Below are 21,480 nucleotides of genomic sequence, written 5' to 3'. Positions count from 1 at the left end.
GAGGCTCGGTAAACACATGAAGAAATGAGAAAAAGGAAAGGAATAAATAAAAGAATAAACTCGGTGCGAAACCAGAGCAAACTGAGATGACTCCGATTCCCAAATCCAGTGGTGGCTGCTCAGTGGGAGAGGAACAGTGTGTACGCGCGTGTGTGTGGACTTGCATTTCAAACTCACACACAGCTAAAGAGATAAGGGCGTTGGGGAGTGTATGGATGCTGTGGCGAAGAGAAAGGCTGAAGGTGACTGTTGTCACCTTTATCCAGGAGTGCGTCAAAAGGCTACACCAATCTCTTCACTTAGCTATCACACAGGCAGATTCCCCACGGTATGCGCTCAGCCCGCCTTAAATCCAGGGTCGGTTATAAATATGCTATTACGAACACACAACAGGGGCCTAGAAAATCCATCCGGCAATATTAAACCATAAACAGCACAGTACCGCGTGCAGAGACAGCCCCTAGATATCGGCAGGCAAACAATCATGGACAACATTGTTGTGCTCCCAAGCATGGATGTCTGTGCAAAAGTACTGTGTATATACACACACACACACACACAGACATAGTGTACCAAACCCCCTGGACATTAGATGTCTTGCAGAAAAGGTATATCATTGCCTTTAAAGCAATTTGCAAATATATTAGACCCCAGTTAGAGATACCCAAGAAATACAATTACACAACTCAGGGAAAATAACTTCATATTGTAGATGCCCATAGGGGTCATAACTGGCAACAAAGGCCTGTATTCATAGCATCAAGTCCTTCCTACACATCCTATTCTATCCTAGAAAGAAAGAAAAGAAAGAAAGAAAGGACACTAGCAAAATGACTTTGCAGCAAAGGAATCACTGAGCGTCTCGATTGATTCGCCGATCAATCATCTGACTCAGACACTAGTCGACAAGAGAGCCGATCGATGGGAAGTTTGGGGAGGGGAGAGACCAATCGCAGACATCTGAGCCAGGATGTCAAGCCTCCCGAGGTTGAAAAGAAAGCTACTTCTCTATATCTAGGAAGACTTGTACTTTTTAAGAGGGGCTGGGAGGGGAGAGGGGAGCCTTTGTAAAAATCAATGGGTGTCTGAGTTCAGCCTGCTTCTCTCTAGGCACATAGGGAAACACGGCATGGTTAGACATGTTTTGACAAGCTGTATGGCAACTACAGGGATGTGCTGGAGCAGGAGTACAATCATGAAAGTCATAAATATCTCATGATTAATACGTAAGTACATAGAGAAGGGCAAAACTCTTCTGCAGTCAGTCATGACAGAACGAGATGGAAGACATGTCATGGTAACTTCTGTCATTAGACCCAGCGCGGTAATCAAAACTGCTTGTCTGCTTTCTTCACAGTATTTATACACAACAAGACAAAGATTAGTACCCAGGTCCATGTCGGAGGCTTTTAGGCGGTGGGAGTGTGGGACGTTCTTGTAGATGGCATCTAGGATCTTCTCCTTCGCCTGGCTGATGGTATCACAGTTCAGCACCTTCACCTGGATCTCCGGGCTTTTCTCATTCTCTGGATGGATGCAGTTCACCACCTGAAGCAGAAATACACAGCAATATGTACTGGGTATCTATCGGTAACAATTCTTGCAATATTTGTAACTGCAGTAACCTGGGAAGGTTTAATACAAAGTTAATCTTTCGTAGAGAAGAGGTTTGTGTGTTTTTGTTAATAATGCTGATTGCACAGTGAATTGGTATTCAATAGAACTGAAATTATTGTGTGCTTGCCAAAGGGGTTTTGAGAGAATTGCAGGGGAAAAAAAAGGATCATTCACCAGGGAAACCGTTTCTTTCTCCGAGCTTGAAGAGAGACAGCAATGTGCTCCCTCAATAAATGAGCAGTAAAATAGCTAATTATAATATTACTAGCATACTCATCAGTACTGTCTCCAGGTGTTGGTGGAATTATCAAAATTACAGGATGAGCACAACGCACATAAATGAGAGGGTCAATGTGTTTTCTTCCATCTTAAAGTACATCTTAAAGTACAGTACACCATTTTCTCTCTCCTCTTGTCCCTGAAAGCATATTAATTGTCCCCCTTTTAGCCCCTTACCAGCGTCTTGTAGTCAATCTGTTGTCTGATGAGCTTGTCCTCGCTGAGCGAGTAGCGTGCCTCTCCTGTGATGGAGTCAATGGGGCCTTTCTCCATCTGCTGCTTGATGGCACAGAAGAGGGAGAAGAGAGGTTCCCCTGCACACTCCTGCGAAAAAGATTTGGAGAGAGAAGAACAGAGGAAAAAGTTCGGAGGGAGGAAGAAAACTTTGAAGTCATTCTAGACTCGACTCACTGACAGCAAAGTTGAATTATGTCTGAGAAAATATCTGTCTAAAATGTAGTAACAGGCTGCCTCGCCTCCAGAGTAGCAAGAGCTATGTCCCAAACTATCGTTCCCCTAAATAAATAAAAAAATCGCACGACCTATCAATATATAAACTTCGCTGAAATGAAACCAGTTTGGCGAAGATTTAATGGATTAATAGAAAAAAAATGCCATAAAGGACACCCTTTGAAAAGAGTTATTTATCAAAAAGGAGCGATCGGCCATTTATCAGTTTTTATTCTCCTCCCAGCTGCAGTAAAAGGATGAGTGGAGAGATGGAGGAAAACAAAAACATAAATACTGGTGCCTTATGGAGTCAAAGGTCCGCCTCCTCAACGGCATATCTATATCAGTATACATGCTATCTTAAAAAGGACAACAAATGATCTAACTAGTGGATGTCTATCACCTGCTGCTGTGAACCAGCAGTGAGGGGACAGTGATTTATCAACTTGGTTCAGGCCAGCAACGACTACTTGTGGAGCTTAAAATGTTCAGTGAAGTTGAAAAGAAACAACAAAGCGTTACCTTCAGAAACTTGTAGAGGAGGAACGTAAACCAGTTGGTCAGCATTTTCTCTGCAACAGACTCGGTCCTGCAAAACAGATAGACACAAAGCACATCATGAACATATGATCCCCCACACTCTTCTTACCATCATGAATATTCAACGCGGTCATCAAATATTCTGCTAAAAATGATGACCGCAGCTAATGAATAGGCTTGTTACACAAACATCATTTGGAGAGCCTTTTGCTAATACGACGGCCTTTCAGAAAATCTTTCGGCTGGCTTTTATGCTCAGGCACGCCAAGGGCAGCTCCTCTACGGCGCCGGGGATTTTAATATGAGGCAAAGCAATTAAAAGCCTTTATTTGATCCCAGAGGATTGATGTCGTTAGGGGCCGGATCGGCTCTGTAATAACACTGGCCTCATTATCAAGCGCTCCCTTGCCTATTCACTGGACTAACACTCGATCTGCGCACAATAGAAAGTGAATGAATACATCGCCCTCTCTTTCTCCGCCTGGCATCCATGCTCCACTGGTGTGGCAAAATGGTGTGCGTGTGTGTGTCGGTGCGTATGTGTTGACCTGGGCCAACAGTGCGATTGATCCCGTGTGAATGACTAATCTGCATGCATAATAGCAACAGCGGTGGTGGCGAGGGGAGAAAGAGGAGAGGCGAGGATCGGATATCCTTTGACAGCCACCTTCTTGACCGGCAGCAGGGGTGTGCGGGTAATCTGTCAAACTCACACACACACACACACACACACACACACACACACACACACCGCCTTCTCCTTTTAATGAGCAGCTACCATGGGCATCAATATTTTAGGATTAGTGTCCATTGTGTGTGTAGGTTTTGTCCCGTGTTTCAGCTGCCACCTGCAGCCCTCCCACCTTTCACCATTCAGACAGCCTCTTTAAGGGGCTCCACACTGAGGCATGAGGGGGGGATATAATGTCTGCTGTGCCAGTGGGCTGGCCTGGCACCCCCCCCCGCCAACGCTGGCACAACACCTGGGGGGGATTAACTTCCTGCCTCTCACTGTGCCCACACTTTTATATCGCCGCCCCTCCGCCGTCCAAAGATCCAAGGGTCAACAAGGTCACTTTTGATCTTTTCTTTTATGTGTCCTTGCTCTCTTCATCCCTCCCTCTGGCTTCCCCACTCTGGATCCTGTAATCATACACACAAATCCTCTCCATTTCCACAAATGTAGCCCATCTATCAAAGGGATGAAAAGAGCATGGCGAAAGGAGGATGTGCACAGGGAAGGAAGGAGGGAGGGAGCAATGGAAAAGGAAAATAAAGAAATGAAAGAGAATAAATGGTTTGGCTGAGTCAAGCCTTCCCTTTTCTTTTCTTTAAACTTCCTTTTCCTTACTTACTTGCAATAGATATTGCGTTTTTGTGGGCCTGTGTGAGTAGACAAATGGGCAGCTTTTAAGCTGCCCATTTAGCTTGCCCATTTACCCGGTACTGTGCTTTTAAGGCAATAGTGCAAAAAGCACAAAGAAATCCCACTGCGTATGTTCAGAAATGACCATGTGCGCCGACTAGTGTTAATTGTGTGTGTGTGTGTGTGTTTGTGAGAGCATGCTTCTGGCAGCGGGTGCTGTAATAAGAAGTTTTGGCACGTCCCACCAGTTCGCTTCTGCTCATTCTCAATCATAGCAGTGCATGGGGAACAAGGATGAAAACGGCACTGTGACGGAGCTGCTTTAAGATCTAACCTCAGCATTTGGTATTGCACGTTTCAAACACCCTTCTGCCAACACAGTGCAACCTCTGCTTGGGTTAATGCTATGAAATGTGCCGTGGCGTGTTGGCATGGTCATGCTTGCCTACTTGGCAGCCAGTCAGAGGGGCAGCGGGCATTGAGAATGATCTAGAGCAGAGGGGACCTGGCAGTGCTTAGTTCCCCCTGATTACAGAGGTCGGGTTGATGGGAATCAGTTCATCGTCAAACATTTCACATTTTGGCAGCTGCGTTAACCGAACATGTAACTGCGTCCGAGAGTCTTGCCTGGTTTCTGTCACATGTTTAAAACAGCACGGCTTGAGATCAGAAATCATTTCCATTTGCCACTCTACCTCCCAGCGAGGAAGATTGGTCATCACGTGTGTCAAACACTCTCACAGTGACGGCTAGCTGCGGAAACCACTTGTTGATGCAAATACGCATTTATTCGGTCACTCAGACCCGAAACAAACACACATTTCCTTGAACAGAGATATCGTTATAGATAAACAAGGGTCTCTTTAACCCTGTGTGATGATTGTGTGTCCGTGTTGGAACCAATCAGAGGTTGTAATTAACGCTAGAACATATTGGGCTTTTCATCTTTTTGAGCAACACCAAAACTGCTATTTCGACACATCGACTGCCGCCAAACTAAACTTAAGGCTATGGAAACACTGTTTAACTCTGCTTGACGGGCAGAAGGAGGGTGGCGGGGGAAGGCGAGTGAGAGGCAGAGGAATGAAGGGAAGAGAGGAGTTACAGAAGGAGACTGCAGCAAGGAATGCGACAGATGGTTGTGGAAGGCTCTCGTTAGTTAGCTTGCCTGGTGCTTGTACTTCAGCACAGGTTGAGATGGGACAGATGGAAGGATGTGTGTTTGTGTGTGGAGGGAGAGGGATAAGACACACACACACACACACACACAGATTTCTTGGAAGTGGAGGCGGTGGGTAGCCATGCTCAGAAGCTGTGCCAGCTCACGCACTTTAAGCATTGATTTAGCAATCAAGAAAACAGGGGCGGGGTAAGAGGAGGGGAGCAAGAGCTGGAAGTATAGATTGAGAGAGAGAGTATAAGTGAGGAGGAGAGAGATAAAGACAGTGATGGTGTGACACAAGCGGCACAAGCTTTGGAACTGAAGACAAATAGAGGAGAGAGCGGTGGAGAGTGAGGGAGAATAACACAATTAAAATGAGAAAGAACGAAAGCATATCAAATTAAAGAGAGGGAAGAGCAGAGGTAGGGGTGCTGTCTTTCCAGACGGGATTATGCCTCATCTTCACAGCCCTATGCCTGTGTATCTGGGCTATTTTCAGCTGCTATCCAAGGACACGCCAGTCAGCCCACACTATAGGGTGGCGTAGCTTGCTCACACTGCCTCATCACATCTGAAATGTATGCCGGCATGTTGAAGGACTAACAAGCGCACCCAAGGAGCAAGTGATGAGATGAAGACGGTCTGATCAGCGATCATCAGAATCGTGTGTCAAAACAAATGGGCAATCAAAGCGAGAAGGCATTGTTGTGAACATGTGCGCTCCCCTCCAGTGCTGGCTGAATGCGATGGCATTTCCCCCAGGTTTTCCTTCTCCCTGTTGCCTTGATGACAAGGGAGAAGGGACAAGAAGAGACGGCATGTGACGAGAAAGTGTGATCCAAGACAGTGTGTTATATTTGGCATGCTCTTCGTGAACAGTTGTTGTCTTTGCAGCATTTCAAGCTTCCATTTTTTGCGAATTTCGTCTTAAATTAAAGATAAAATAAAATTCTGACACAACATAAATCAATGATTTGTGGGTATAGTACATACAAGACACTGCTGGCATGTATACTAAGTGATCAAAGAGCTGATCACACCACCCGCCTTCATGCCGCAGTAGTCAGCTTTCCTTACTTGGTGACACAGATTTAAGTGTCTCTATTGTCCTTCTCCCCGTCTCTGCTGTACACACCATCTCTTGCGTTGTATCTACTGCCAGGATCAGCAGTTACTCCATTGTTTAGCGGCTTCACCATTATCGGTGAGCTCTGGCTGCAATTAATCTCTCCCTGCATCAGCGAGTACAGCGTCTAAACAGGCCGTCACTCGATGAACATGCGTACTGTCTTGTGGATGGTACGAGGACAGCATTCATTTCGGTCCTCCTCGCATAAGATATGCTGCGTGTGTGTGTTTACTGGCAGAGATGAGTTTTTTTTTACCAGAGGGGAAATCTGAATTTTAATTGAAACGAGAGAAAGACAAATTCATTTGTGACTTGCCTGTCAAATCATCTGGGGGGTGTCAACAGTTGCACGACGACCCCAAAGCAAAACAACATCTAGCATAATACCATGGATATACACACTATGTATAAACATGCATGCACACACACACACACACACACACACACACACACACACACAACAGCTGTAAGGCAGCTGGTTTACTCAAGTAACCTTAATCAACACATTTACCAAACACCATGGGCAGGAAGCATAATCACATACAGTGCCGTGTTCAAGTGCAAGCCATTAAAGCTTCGCCTGAAAATCCAAGGGAGGGGTGTGTGACTGTGCCTGAGTGCGAGCTTTCACAGTTCTCCCTATTCTTTTCTTTCTTCTTTTTCTCTTAAGCCATTTGAAATTCGATTCACTGCTAATTAATCATAATTATTTTGCTAATGATGTGCAAGGCAATCCAAACGTGTCGCATATGCGGAGAGCCACAGATAGAGCAGCGTATCCCGGCCTTGGTAGTAATGGGTTGACATGAACCATTACAAACCTTTATCACCATCTCTAAATAAGCACAATGTAACCCTGAATGTGTGTGACAGTTCTCCAGTGTTTGAATATGTAGCATTGGGCGGTTTTATCAGTGGGAAAAAGAAGAAGGGCAATTGGGTTGTTCCTTCTTCGTCTGGAATATGGTCACTACCATCTGTGTAACTTTGGGCTCTTGTTGGACATTGATGGGTGGAAAGCTAAACTCTGTACTTTACTTTTGTGCCTGGTTCTCACCTGCGGAGCAGCAGCTTGGGGTGGTTCTTGCTCTCAAGGTTGCGGTCTATGAGGTCAGACAGCAGGTGCTTTAGGACGTCAGTGGCGTACTCCAACTTGCTCTGCAGCACCGTCATGATGAGTGAGGCCACGTTGCCACGGTCCCTCATGGAGAAACCACGCTGGGCCTCGAGAGTGCGAATAAAGCAGAGCAGGAAGACCTTGTTGTTAATGAGCTGGCCGAAGAGCTTCAGCCCCTTCTCCACTTGCTCCTGTCGGTAGCCTGGCACCTGTGAGGGGAAAAGGAGAAACATTCATTTGACTGAAACAAATGAAAAATAACGAGGGGCAAAAAAAAGAACAGATTCTTTGTGGCACATTCAAGGACATGACATGTAGACGCAATTAGTCATCAGTTCATTTTCAATGTAATGTTACATTGAAAATGAACTGGTTGCTCCCTGATCAAAAAGATGTTATGGAGGAAACAAACTCAGTTTAAACACAGTTTTATACATTTGATAATAATCAATATATTTAGATCAGGTTTATAGACATGCTATATTAACACGCATGAAAATCAGTGCAGTAACAAAAAAAAGGAAAAGCCAATTCCGTGGCAGTTCTAAATTCATAGATCCATCTTCATGAATAAGGGTGGAGAGAGAGGAGAGAAATACAGTGATAGAAAGGAAAAAGAATCTAGCGAGATGAGGAATCGTTCTTCGTCCAGCTTTTGTAACGTTTAGTTTGAAGGTTGAGAATAAAGGCGGGGGAACACTAAGCCTCTTGAGGGGGATGTTTATTACATCGGCGGTGCAGTGTTCCACACTAATGCAAGTAGAAAGGGAGTGCAGTGATGTGAATTCCCCTCATCTGAGCCCAGAATGTCCCTGCACCATTTATACTAGTCACTTGCCGCACATGCTTCCTTTCTCAATTTCTTTTCTTAAATAGCACCTATTGAGAATATCTATTTATTTCTTATCAGTCAAGAGCACTTGTGGAAAGACAGCATCTCTTTGCACCAAATGCAGCCGTCCACCTGCATATGTTCTTGCTTTAACTTTCCTGGAGGAACTCTTTGTAATCTGCTGGGAGCTATTGTTAAGTTGCAAGTCTAATTTCATACCGCCTGACAAGATGTGTACAATGTTTGTGTGTGTTTCGAGACTTAGCATGTGTCTTTTTTTCTGCATATACATACATGAGCGTGTGTGATACAGGCACATGTGGAAATCTGGGAAAACTCTGAAATGCGTGTTTTCTGCCTTCTTTTCTAGCTACACAAATAAACTGACCCAACAAATACACTGCACACTACCGTAACACAAACATGCTTGACATGTCCCTCAGGACCACGGAGAGCTCAAAAACAGCAACATATCCTGACCTACACACTCTCCAATCTCCATAGGTCACTGAAATATTTGAGCTTGCCAGGCTCACAGGTGGAGCAGTAAAATGGCAACCGCTGCTGAAAACGAATCATTTCCGGAAGAATCAAGAGGGAAGAGGGAAATATAATGTCAGGAAAAAAAAACCATACAAAAGCCGCAAGCAAGATGAGGTTCAGCTGTAAAGTAAAGACGTGATTTTTGACCGCTAAGAATAACAGTTACAAGAAACAAATAAGTAAGGCTTTATTGAACAGACACATGCAAGACTAGATTGTATTTTCTCGTTTTAATTGGTATGTTTCTTTTTATATTCCAGTATAAGAGAGACAGAGTCTCTGAGACAGAGTTCCCATTACCTGTGCTGTTTCTAACATGTCTACAACCCACACTCAAAAATGTGACTTTAAATTATCCGACGCATCAACAACAATTAAGCAGCCATCAGCTGCCTAAGACAAGCTTGCTACTTCTTTTCATTCGTCTCCTATTCCACATCATACTCCTCGTACAGTTCGACATTTATACCAATTAAAACATAATTAGTGTTGCTTATTACTGGGAAATTCTCATCAGGGATAGAGTGGCCAACCCGGAGGGCGGTGAAATGGGGGTCCATCATTCTCTTGATGGAACAAGACGACCTGCTCAATTATGGCTGTCTATCAATGTCACCACTGGGGATAAATGACTTGATTTTATTTTGCTTTTGCTTTTCTCTCGCTGATTGATTTTTTAATTTGTATTAGAGGTGCAGGGAGAGATAACGCAGCAGCGTCTCATATCCTTTGAGTTATTAATGAGAGCGCGGCTCCTGATTTGAGGGCTGCCATGTTTGTTTTTGAAAAAGTGCTGTTGTCGGGCCGTCAAAGCGCTTTTGTTGAACCCGACAGCAACACAAATAACATCGGCGTCAATTTCACCTACTGTGACCCACCAGATTGTTAATTTGCGTGTTCATTTTGCTCTCTTTTTAAATCGGGCTAATTGCATTGTTACTTGATAAGAGACTGAAGAACAGGTACACGCACTCTTTTGCACTGTTCAAATTGAAATAACTTCAAATACCGAGCTGTCCTCTTTCAACAATTCCTAAGAACTGCTGATCAACACAACCAATGGAAGATGTATCGAGTTAAAATTGAGTAGATACTGGAGATTTTACAACTGGACAAATGCAGAATATAAATATTGTCAGGTTATTAAGTGTTAAGTCAAGCACTTACAAGGTGTTCCTTTATTAAAACTGACACCGGCTAAAGGGGGCTCCATATGTCGTACAATTTGAACGGCAGCGAAACAGTCTACTATACCTCCAGATCTCGGAGGACAGGATGTTCCTCGATTCCTGGGAAGAGGACCCTCATGGTGTAGGTTCTGTAGTCCAAGAAGGGGATCCCAGCTCCGTCCAGATCACTGGTTAGCTCATGGATGTCTGTTTGGAGCTCTGCAAAAGCTAGTGGACAAACCAGATACACAAACCAAGTCATTTTCTATGGCAAAACAATGAGCTGATGACACCATGGCAGCTATTATCAGAAAATGACAATAAAATGACGCTGGAAATACATGAATACTGTTTAGCACATAATCTACCAACAATATCTCTCCTCCATATAACCTACTACATGTCAGCATTAACCCTCTTACCCTCTTTGCACTCCAGAGCCACACGTGACTCAAGGTTGTCCATCTGCATCTGCAGCCTCTTCAACGTCAGGTCACTCTCGCGAGACTTGCGCTTGTAGGCAATGAGAACCACCACGATGACGAGGATGAGCAGGCCTCCGGCTGCGGCGATGCCGATGATTGCAGAGCTGCTGAGCGGGCTGTCGGACATGATGTGGACCACGCCTGGGGAAAACTCGATACCACCCACACGGGCCTTACGATGGAGAAAGATAAAAGAGCAGATTATAATCAATGCAAGCACTGTCCTATACATAGTTCAGCTTGCCGGAGCTGTAATCAGAGGAGGGCTTCACTTAAATATGAAGTATTGTGTTCTTCGAGGCAAAAAAAAAAAAAAATACAAATATTTATGAACTATGACATAATATTGCCGCTGTGAATCCCTTTTAGGTCTAAAAAGCCTTTCTCTGTCTTCAGATTCAACATCAAAGCCCAGACAGACATATTGATTTGATTTTTAAACGTGAACACACTTTTGTTTATTTGTGCATCTACTAACTGTGTTATAGTAACGTGTCCATCTCTCTATATGACGCTGGCTTCAGGTGGTAACATCAGGAAGCGCTTTGTTTAAAGTGGTTCCTCTTAAAACCACAAATGGAACCGTTATTGAGTTTGCCGGGGCCCTAATCCTTCTTATTGAAGGCTTATTTGTTTGTCTTTTGTCTGCTTGTGGGCAGTAACAGGACCCACACAGCTGATTTGATTAGAGCTGTAGTCTGTCTCGAAAGTGGACAAGAAGATGGATAGAAAGCAACACGAAGAATGTCCGTCTGTCTGTCAAACTGTCTGTCAATTTGTAGGTCTGTCTGCCTTCTCCACCATAGCCTCCCTCTCCGTCCCGTGTCTCTTTCTCTCTCGTCTTTGTGAGCAAGTGCCGTATCACTCACCAGGACCTTGTGTCGACCCGTCAGGTTGGGTGACTCGCAGAGCAGCTGGGTCTCTGACACGGTTAACATGCATGGCTTCTCGCCAATAAAAACGCTGTAGTTCAGCTTTCCATTTCCATTATTGGTTGGTGGAAGGAAGTTTCGCCCCTGCAGGAAACAAATCCATGCATGATTAAATGTGTTGTTAAAGGGAGGGGTAAGAGCGTTCGTTAAATAACATATATATATACTAATCATCCTACAAAATGACATAAAAACATGTTATAGGTAACTAAAAGTCATAAACTTACAATCAATAAATACGGCTTGTGAGTAATTGTGCGTAATACCCATCCCCGTACCTTTAGTATAATAGGGGATCCAGGTTTAAGCTCCAGCACTCCAGACACACTGAGTGGTTCAAACTCCGGATTGGGGTAATAGATGAAGTTGGTGTTGTTGAGGGCCATCAGAGCCTGCACATCGTCCAGTTTAAAGCCAAACTCATTCGGCCTCTCAGGCACCTCTTGCTGCCTGGCCAGGCTGATGGGCAGCTCTGGGGCCTGGCACAGCATGGTTGTCGGGCTCAGCACCTGGCACAACTGGCATAGGACAGAGAGAAAGAGAGAAGTTATGTTTATGGATGAACATATCTTCTAATAAGAAATAAGAAAACTTGCAAATTGACAAGAGAATAGAAAAAAAACATGCAGAAAAGTATACTCCTTGTCATTTACTGTGTGGAATTTGGGAGGCGTTGTGGTGCTTTCTGTCTTACTGAGGATACGGTGAGCGATTATGCATCAGTCCACATCATACCTCGCAATCAAATTAAATGAAGTTCCCTATTACCCCACTCGTGCCTCTTTGCAACTAAAACTCTGGCAAACCAGCACTTGAAGGTGCACCTACTTATTTATATGGCAAGACATCTAATCAGCGGTTCGCGGGAATATTTTACTTCACAGGTTTACATTTCACAAGGGCAACATGGAGACTCAATGCAAACTGGAAGCTCCTCCATTTCAAAAAGCACAAAAGAAGAACCCGTTGACGTTTTTTCCTCAAAGAAAGCCTCCAAATGAGGAGCAGTTAAGAAAGCGAGCGCAGCCTCATCACGATTTATCTTTGATGTGTGAAGATTCAGGAGTGATAACTAGGTCTTACCCTTTATTCATTACCCTCCAGAAAGACACCTCCACACACTCATCACTTCTTCACACCCTATCCAGTTATTCTTCTCTGTGATCCTTTCGTCTCTCTTCGGCACATTCATATTCTGTAACTCATCTCTCTCAAAACCACTTTACTGCTCAATTATAGTGCATCTCACATGTTTCAGTGTCTTCTCTCACTGTTCTTCGTCTTTGCCCTGATCTTTCATTTGACATGCGATGCAGATTTGAATTCTTCCTCTTTATTCCTTGTACACAACAACAGACCGTCCGAGCCGCCATTGTCATGCCCTTCAATGTCCCTTTAACATCTCCATTCCTCTTTGTCTGTCGGGCCATTGACAACAATTGACACATTTCGGCACATCGAATTCATGTTTGTTCAAAGTGCAAGCTGCCTGCACGGTGGCTTGAGACAGATGTTAAACGTGGTGCAAGCTCATGCTCAAACGGACCATGACGACAGCATTACCGCCTTTTGTTTCTCCCTCTTCTTTCAATCAGATCACAGAGACCCCTGTATGGCTTTCTCTGTCCTCCCCTGGGTAAAAGGGTGAATAGAGGGTCGAAGAATTTGATAAGGGCCGATCTCTGTGGTTTTTAGTTCGATGTCAAAACTTCCCCATTGTTACAAAGGCGTGGAGAGGAATCACATCACCCTCTATGAATTCAATGGCAGCCTATTGATTTCCCGTGACCCCCTTACCTCAAAGTGGCACTGAAGCATTTAGAAAATGACTGAATCTTACTACGGCCCTCTTCCTATGAGACGCCGAGCTGACAAGGGAGGTTAGCGACTTAGAAACACTGGCGGTGGTAAAGTTATTCCACTGACTGTAATCTCCTTCAGGTACATGACCGTGGATTGATTTTTCTTCACCAAGATGAAGCACAAGGCCTCTTCTTCAATCACCCACATCGTTTGTGTTCGCAATCACTTACATTGAGTGTCTCGTGGTTGTTGTATTTGGCTCTGATGAGTGGGGTCTGAATGATGTCCAGGTTTGTTCCTGTCACTGTCACTGGGGTATTTCCACTAAGGGAGAGATACAAAACAAGGTTTAAAGGATGGCTCGGAGTGTTTTGACAGTGATATATGTTGCTCACTGGGAGAGATATTGATGCTGAAACATTAGCTTGCGGTTGCAAAATGATGATGTTGTGGATGGTTGTAATTTTCTTTTAACTGGATAATTTGCTGCTGTTCATTTTTGTCTATTTATCAGAAGCGCCTGCTTTGCTGGGATATCTCCATCCATAGCATCCATCAACATAAATGAGCAGTGAGTAACATGCAAGCTTTTGCCCTTGTACCATACCTGTAGATGCTCCACTCGGGCTCTAGCTTGGTGATGGTAGGATCTTCTACATACTCAAACCGCAGGTCTTTCTGGAGATGAGCCTTGTCTATGCTCACGGACACCGACACGTTTCCGTAGCCATTCGGGGAAGCATGGGTGCTGCAAGTGAGCCACTGGCCACCCCTCCTAAAGTGATGACAGGATGATGAAAACTGGTTATTAGTCAGTCGTAGACTACCAATATAATTTTATCCAAAAATATATTACGCCGTGTAGAAACTCAGGAGTCGTCTCTCGAGCTGTTTATCACTGCCGGTGCAGACTACTGAATCATTCAAAAACCAATATCAATTTGAAATTAAAGATGGTTGAATGGTTGCTTAAGTGGACATGGATAGATAGTTTATTGACTGAGCATGGAATTGTGCATTGATCAGTGTTAGGTGGTGGATTACAATATGTCTTTTCTCAAATGCCATTCAAAACAAAATCTACTGAGCAATAGATCCACCATCGCTACATAACAGATGGAAGCCTCACGATTAAAGAAACTACACAATATTCCTTGATCACCAACATTTTTTTCCTCCAAGCACATTACATTATTGTGTCAATTTATGAAAATTGTTCTTGCAAAGATGAGAACTGTCAGCGGGGTTTACTCCCTGCAGTTGGACTAACATGGGCTTTGACTGAGCTTTTAATTGACTGTTTAAGTGCGATTGGCAGAATCAGCTCTGGCTTGCTGCCCACTAACCTCAGATAAGTGCACGGCTGGTCTTTAAACATGATTGACACGTTGCTCCCGGCGTCAAGGTGGCTGCCGGTGATGTTGACAATGGTTCCCCCGGAGACTGGCCCTCGACTGGGCTTGAGGTTGATGATCCTTGGGATCTGGAGAAGGGGCAGGGGTTGTAAGGTCACAAGTCAAACAGAGGGTGAAATCAAGGTGAATAAATCATGCGCAACAGTGACATTCTAGTGCTCAAAAACTAATAAATACAAGTTAAAGGAGCAGAGTGAAGGTAAACCGGAGTCCTGCAGTATTTAATGTATTGGGCAGAATGATAGCAGGTAATAAATAAGAGGCAGAAAATACGAGGGAGTCTGTAAAGTCTATTTGATGCGAAAGGTTGCATTTGTATTCTTAATTAGTTTTCATTGATGTAAATAACACCGATAAACATTCTGGGAAACTAAATGATTAACTCATGTCAAAATAAAGAGTCCTGTAAAATGTAATGAAACATGCAAAGTCTTCATTATTAGCCCAGTCATAACTCCTTCTTAAACATAAACAGCCTTTCTAACTCACTAATAAGCAAAGCATTTCTAAAATGAGAGGATGAGACACAAATGAGTGAATTGTATGATGAGTCAACCCGTTTGTGTTAATGAGCTGCAGGCCCCAGAGAAGAACCTACTGAGCATTCTCAGCTAAATATGCCTTTGAGTGTTTGTGTATACCTGCACTCTTTAATCCCACTTATATACACTATACTGTGGTGGAACGCTTTGACGTAGCAGCTACTGATGCATTCCACTCGCAGCTGGGCATAGAGTAAATCCTCCTCCAGTTCATTTGGCCTTCTTATAATCTCATCCCCAGCCTGCTGCGTGGTGTGACATCGAGACCTAACATCATATAATCCTGCACAGAGGGCCCCCGTTGAGAGATAAATCTCAGCCAGCGCCCATTAATGGATGGCAGTAAAACTGATAAAACTCCATAAAACGAGTACATAACGGCAACTACTGCAAATTTATTTCCAATGCGTGCGAGAAATGCTGATAAATTGCGTGCAAGAGTGGGTTTTTAGAAAGAACCACAGAAAGTGTGTTATGCGTGTATGGAATGAATGTATTTGTAACCAGAAGTGTTTCTTTCTCATTCTGCACTCATTAGCGACTAACTGCCAGTTATGTTTCACCGGTGATACGCGCGCGAGATATGCTGAGAGGGAGACGCTCAGTCAGAACCACACCACGTCGGATCATAGCCAAAACATGTACGTACGGCATTAACACAGGAGGTGAGAACACAGATCAACGGCCAGCGAGGTGCCAACATGCAGAGTGTGACATATGCAGCATGTGTGCCTTCTTGCGCATGGAAGAAAAATACTGTATACAATGAATTCAAATGTTCACGATAACAGAAAATTGATCAGATATTGAAAGCGTAGACTCACCACAAAGTAGTAGTACTTGGAGGACTTTGCCATGAATTCTGGACTGCACTCTCCGACCCCGACACAGACCTGCACATTCCCAGTGTACTGGCTCTTCTCTGCTTTACCCATCTCACACACAATCCTGTCAACACACAGCAGCACAGTTGTGGAATACGTAAGCAGAAAGAAAACGTACGGAAACGCATGTGCAGACACGCCCAAATCGATATGCCACGCACAGAAAAAGCCAATAGAAAAACGCTGCAGCAGTTCGTTGACCTCGTCAGCAAAATGCTGAGCAGATTATGTAAAAAGAATGGACCTCAACCTGTTAAAACCCAAAATAAAAGAATGCATTATTTGGCAGCGACTTCACCTTCCGCACAGTGCCAACTTGTGGGAGAAAAAGGAAAAAGTCTCTCTATCGTTTTACATATGACCTGGAATACAGCTACCTCTTCTGCTGGGTCAGCATTTGCTGAGAAAGTGCTGGCACACAACTTACTTTCTGAGCAGAAGAAGCCCTGGCTCTGGTGATAAGCCAACTTTAAACTAGTTTAAAATTATTTGACGGACGGCCCCTGTAAGGAACCAAAGCTCTGGATTAAACTCAAAAGTCAACTAAAATGTAACCTCCTGAACTGTTTTTTAATGATTATGGGAACGTGCGTGCTTATGTGCGTGTATGTGCTAATATGAATTTCTTGAATTATTGCCACTGTGACTTGAATTTACATCAAACTCTAATTTCCTGTGGTCTAGGGATTAAGCTAATTTGACATTAGTTTACCTGGCATGTCATAGTCTTTGTCTCTCTCTTTTACTCACACCTTCTTTCGCGCTGCCTTACACACACATGCCCACACACACCCTGAGGTGAGTACTCTGACTGATCGGTTGGTCAGGCTGACTGATTATGGCTCCGTCGCTCTGCCTCAAATGTGTAATGCACATTGAGACATTTGCTGTTTTTAGGATTTGCTGTTTATTACATTGTGCTGTCAACGTTCCATGTTCAGTCATCAATATGAAATGTGACTTACTGTTCAGCAGGTATGTAGCCCTCACGTATGGGGGTGCAATCCACTTCGGCCACCTTCACGTTATCCTCAATCTCTCTGAACTCCAGTCCCAGGTTCTCGCCACGAATAGTCACGAGTGTGCCGCCCTCCCTGGGACCCCTCAGAGGTGTGATCTGTTGAAAGTCAAATCTGGATTAATGATTTTGGAGATGCTTTGTTTGTTTTCCGAAACAACAAGCTTTGGTTTGTTGAACAAGGCATTCTGCTTAAAACCCCCACGAGTAAATGTCATAAAAGTAAAGGTATAACATAAATGACCACTTCATTTGTTTCCCTCTTTGTCTAGTTGTGTCTTGATGTATATTCTGTAAAATCTATCTAAAGAGTTTCTTTTCTGCAATCAAAAGCTAAAATGCATTTGATGTCGGCAAAATGAACCAGAACATTTCAAAGAAAATTGACGTAGTTGCAATAAACACAACAAAGCTATTTAATTAAAGGTTTTAACATGATCTGTCTCTATTTGATATATCTCCATTAGCTGCAATATGTCTCCCAACCCCTTGTCCGTACCGTACACAGAACTATTTTAAATTCCAACTTTATTTGCAACTTATCTGAAATTAGTGTGTCAAACAATTAGGAGATCCATGGCAGTGCACATGGTTCATGTCATGAAGAGCTTCTTCTAATAGCGACGAAGAAGAAATGATAAATGTTAATATGAATGAACATGAGCATCTGACAATGAACCCTTTTAATAATATTCAAGTCAAAATGCTAACTTCCCAAATGGTGTGAGATAAAGAATATTCGTGGTTTGCCAGTAAAAAGACGGCCGCACAAAGAAAGAGACAATAAACGACAAAATAACAGCTCCAGTGACAGCTAAGGGGTCCAGACTCAGGGTCAAGGGATCGTCATTTCTCAATCCTGTATTCACTGAAAACCACGACAACATATTATTTAAGATGAACTTAAAACGTGGCATTGGGTGACATCTTTGCAGCAATCACAGTGTCCTGTGATTTATCAGCCACATCTCTCACTGTTGATGAGGCGGCTCTAACATCCATCAACGCTTTTACTCACACAATTACTTTTTTGGCCAGCGAGTGTGCATCAGGCCGGCGCAGGTGGATGGATGTTAGAGACGGACAGAGAATAGTTTCTATCTGTCTCTGTCAAGCAGAAGTCCTGCATGCTGCAGAACGGGCCCCAGCTTTAATGGTGCTGTGTCACCATCCCCCCCCCCCCTGAAAAAGAGTGATCCCAAGGATTTTCTCTGCGGCCGAGATTGTTTCTCTGCGTGGTTTGCAGTTGGCAGTGTGACCCTCCTGCGGCCTTTCACAGGTAGAGTGCTGAGTGAGTGTTTGTGTGGCTTTATCTTACGGCTGGAAGCTCTTGCTTGTCGTGGTGTGATCATCTTTACGTTACAACCACACGAGCGTCAAACTATTTTAATTTGTTTATTTCTCGAAGAAGCGAACCGATACAAACTCCCCCTAGCTGGGCTTGAAAGGAACTAGCCAATCGAATGACAGAGGCCAGCTCAAGCCAGGTCATGCACAACACAAGTCGTGTGGCTGCCATGTGGGAGATATCGCTTTAGCATGCTTCAGAGTCTCTGATTAATAAGGCTCCCTGCTGATATCTTAATGAAAAAAAGAGCCAGCGGGGAACAGGGCTACAATACATGCAATTAAAAAGATTGCTAACAATGCATCGTGGCTCTCCATTTATTAGCAAATATGGAGGATGGAGAGGGACAAAGAGTTAAAGAGAAATAGTAAAGGAGAAGGAAGAAGCAAAAGAATGAAAGAGAGGGAGAGACGCAATGAGGCGTTGATTAGATTTGTGACTTTGACAAGATAATTGACGGTTGGGCAGAGGCAAGCACTTAATCACTTCTCGTGCTCTCTCCCTTTCTCTTTCCATCTCTCTATCCCGGTCTCTCCCTCTCATGTTGTTGACGGGAGTTGTCATTATAATGAAGCGTATTAGAATGCATTAGAGCCCCGGTCGTCTTGGAACAGTCCTCGCTCCTCAGCCACTGACAGTGTTTATGGGGGACGTGAGGAGGCTGCAATATGTCCCGGCTGCAGCCTCGGGATGCAAGGAGAAACACAGGGCCTATCTCTAGAAATGAATCCAGTGCTCGAGGTGAAGACAAACCGTGGAGGGGAGGATGCTCTTTACTAATCCAGACTCCTGTAATAAGCCCAACATACGTATTACCATCTTCTGGTCACCATCTTCAAGAAATGATTTGATTTTGCCAAGATAAAATGATCACAATGTTTTGGGTATGAGTAGATGAAAAGGTAGTAAAATCCCCTGTTTTGGAGATGTCCATGTCCTCAGTGTCCAAAGACTTCAGACTATTTTTTTCAGTGTCTGACTGTCCGTCTTTATTTGGAAAAAAAAGAGAGAATTCTGCCGAAACCCATCAGGTTAACATTATCCGTGGAGATTCAAGATTACGAGAAACAATGGGGTCTACGGTGCCGCTTTCAGTAAATCTTCACCAAGGTCGGCCACTTATCTGTATGCCGGTCAATGTAGGATGATGTAGAGAGAGAGGAGAGCGGACAGCTGAGAAAGGATTAACCTTCCAAACCTGTATCCCTCAACCCCTCTCTTTGTCCACACCCATCACTCCCCAGGACACCAAAAGGCATTCCCCTCTCTGTCTTTTTTTATCCACGCTTTGCTTCATCCCTTCATATCTAGTCAGTCACCACCTGCTCTTTACGCTCGTTCTAAGGAAAATGCCGCAGAGAGGACCTTTATATCCATCATGGGGATATGGGGGAGGCTGTCGGGGTATTCATCCACCCCGTCAGCACGATTCACATGACTCTATTCTGACTCAGTCTACTCATCCGTCACCACTTCTCTTTCATGTTAACCCAATCCATCCTCCTCTGCCTTCGTCTGGGCATCTTTCCATCCATCTTTCCTTTGCATCCCCTTATCCTTCATCTCGCTGACCCTTCACCCTTCTGCTATTGCCCCTCGTATACGTCTTTCACAGGTCAAGTCCATTTGCCTCACACGGTGTCTGTGGTTATCAGGCGCAGACTGGGTTACGTGGGGGTTTGCGTGAGAGCATCTGTGCAGAGTTGATTGATAACTAGCAAGAATGAGGACGATTCGTCTCTTTCAAGATCTTAGATGGACATTCCTAGTGTTGTATGTTCACATGTAGGAGCAGCAGGAAGCGATGCGGAGGGACCAACTATGGTCTTCTTCTTAGGACACATCGAACCTTGGCTCTTACTACAATGAATGTAAGTAATGTAAGTCCTATTAGTGGACTGTAATTATTTCTGTGTGTGGTCTATAAGTTAAAAGGCATTAATATTGGCATTGCTTGGCTTGTGGAGATGCTTAAAGTGTGGACTTACTGCACGGACATATGTGGACAGCAATGCAATCAGTGTGTGTCCCACCTGTGTGATCCTCGGGTGGGTGCACTTGCTGTTGATGCCGTTGTGCTCCAGCCACTGGTTCTCGGGGTGGGGGCAGTGCTGTTTGAGTGTGCAGCGGTTCTCTCCTTTGCACCAAACGCATCCAAACAGTGGGTCTGCCTTCAGACACAAACCACAGCTTCCACGCTGGGCGTCGCACTTGTACAGATGGACTAAAAGTGAGGGAGGAAAGAGATGGGGGGGGGGGGGGGGGGGGGATAATGACAGAGGGAGAAGAGTGGATAACTCATGTGAACAACCTTTGTAAAAATGATTACAGAACAGCAAATGCATGCAAATTTATTTTGCGCAAAAGCCTCTAAAATAATGGCCACCTCAACAGTTCAAAATACACATGAACTAAAATGTGGGTTGTTTACCCAAATCTCTCAATGTCTGTCTGCGGCTATTTGAATATGCAAACAACAAAACTGAACATTTTGAGAGCGACATTCGTTGATATCTTTGTCTCATTATTTCTCCATCTATCATCATCATCCCTCTCTCTGAGTTCCCGACACTGCTGCTTCTCGCCTCTGCTCATCCACCGCACATTTAACATATTATCTCCATGGCAACGGGCCAGCCATTTTCTTTTTAATTGCCATTAGATGCATGTGTGATCTGTCCATCAAATGTTGACCGAGGAGCAGCTCTCTCCACGGGCATACAAAAGGTGGGAGGGTGGTAGAGAAGGACTCTTTAGTTCTAGCATCTCCCTCTCTCTCCAACTTTTGTTGCTTCTTTAATTTTACGCTTATGCTCAAGGATGTGTTTGGTACAACGTATTTGACACAT

General features: G+C 44.1%; 1 protein-coding gene across 1 annotated transcript in view; it reads right to left on the bottom strand.

Annotated features, from left to right (window-relative positions):
- plxna4 (plexin A4) overlaps positions 1-21,480 on the bottom strand; it is a 199,726-nt gene that overhangs the window by 21,028 nt on the left and 157,218 nt on the right. The window contains exons 12-25 of the mRNA XM_079294703.1: positions 20,665-20,855; positions 17,231-17,382; positions 16,206-16,329; positions 14,771-14,907; positions 14,032-14,199; positions 13,655-13,748; positions 11,900-12,139; positions 11,559-11,705; positions 10,627-10,861; positions 10,290-10,432; positions 7,601-7,869; positions 2,869-2,935; positions 2,074-2,220; positions 1,389-1,548 (exon numbers count right to left, since the gene is read on the bottom strand). Coding sequence (XP_079150829.1) covers positions 1,389-1,548; positions 2,074-2,220; positions 2,869-2,935; positions 7,601-7,869; positions 10,290-10,432; positions 10,627-10,861; positions 11,559-11,705; positions 11,900-12,139; positions 13,655-13,748; positions 14,032-14,199; positions 14,771-14,907; positions 16,206-16,329; positions 17,231-17,382; positions 20,665-20,855 — 2,274 coding nt within the window. The remainder of the gene's footprint in view (positions 1-1,388; positions 1,549-2,073; positions 2,221-2,868; positions 2,936-7,600; positions 7,870-10,289; positions 10,433-10,626; positions 10,862-11,558; positions 11,706-11,899; positions 12,140-13,654; positions 13,749-14,031; positions 14,200-14,770; positions 14,908-16,205; positions 16,330-17,230; positions 17,383-20,664; positions 20,856-21,480) is intronic.

This window comes from Melanostigma gelatinosum (genome assembly GCF_949748355.1).
Source record: "Melanostigma gelatinosum genome assembly, chromosome: 22".
In the NCBI taxonomy this organism is placed as follows: domain Eukaryota; kingdom Metazoa; phylum Chordata; class Actinopteri; order Perciformes; family Zoarcidae; genus Melanostigma; species Melanostigma gelatinosum.
Note: the sequence above shows the minus strand (reverse complement) of the source record. Positions and strands in the feature narration are given on the sequence as shown.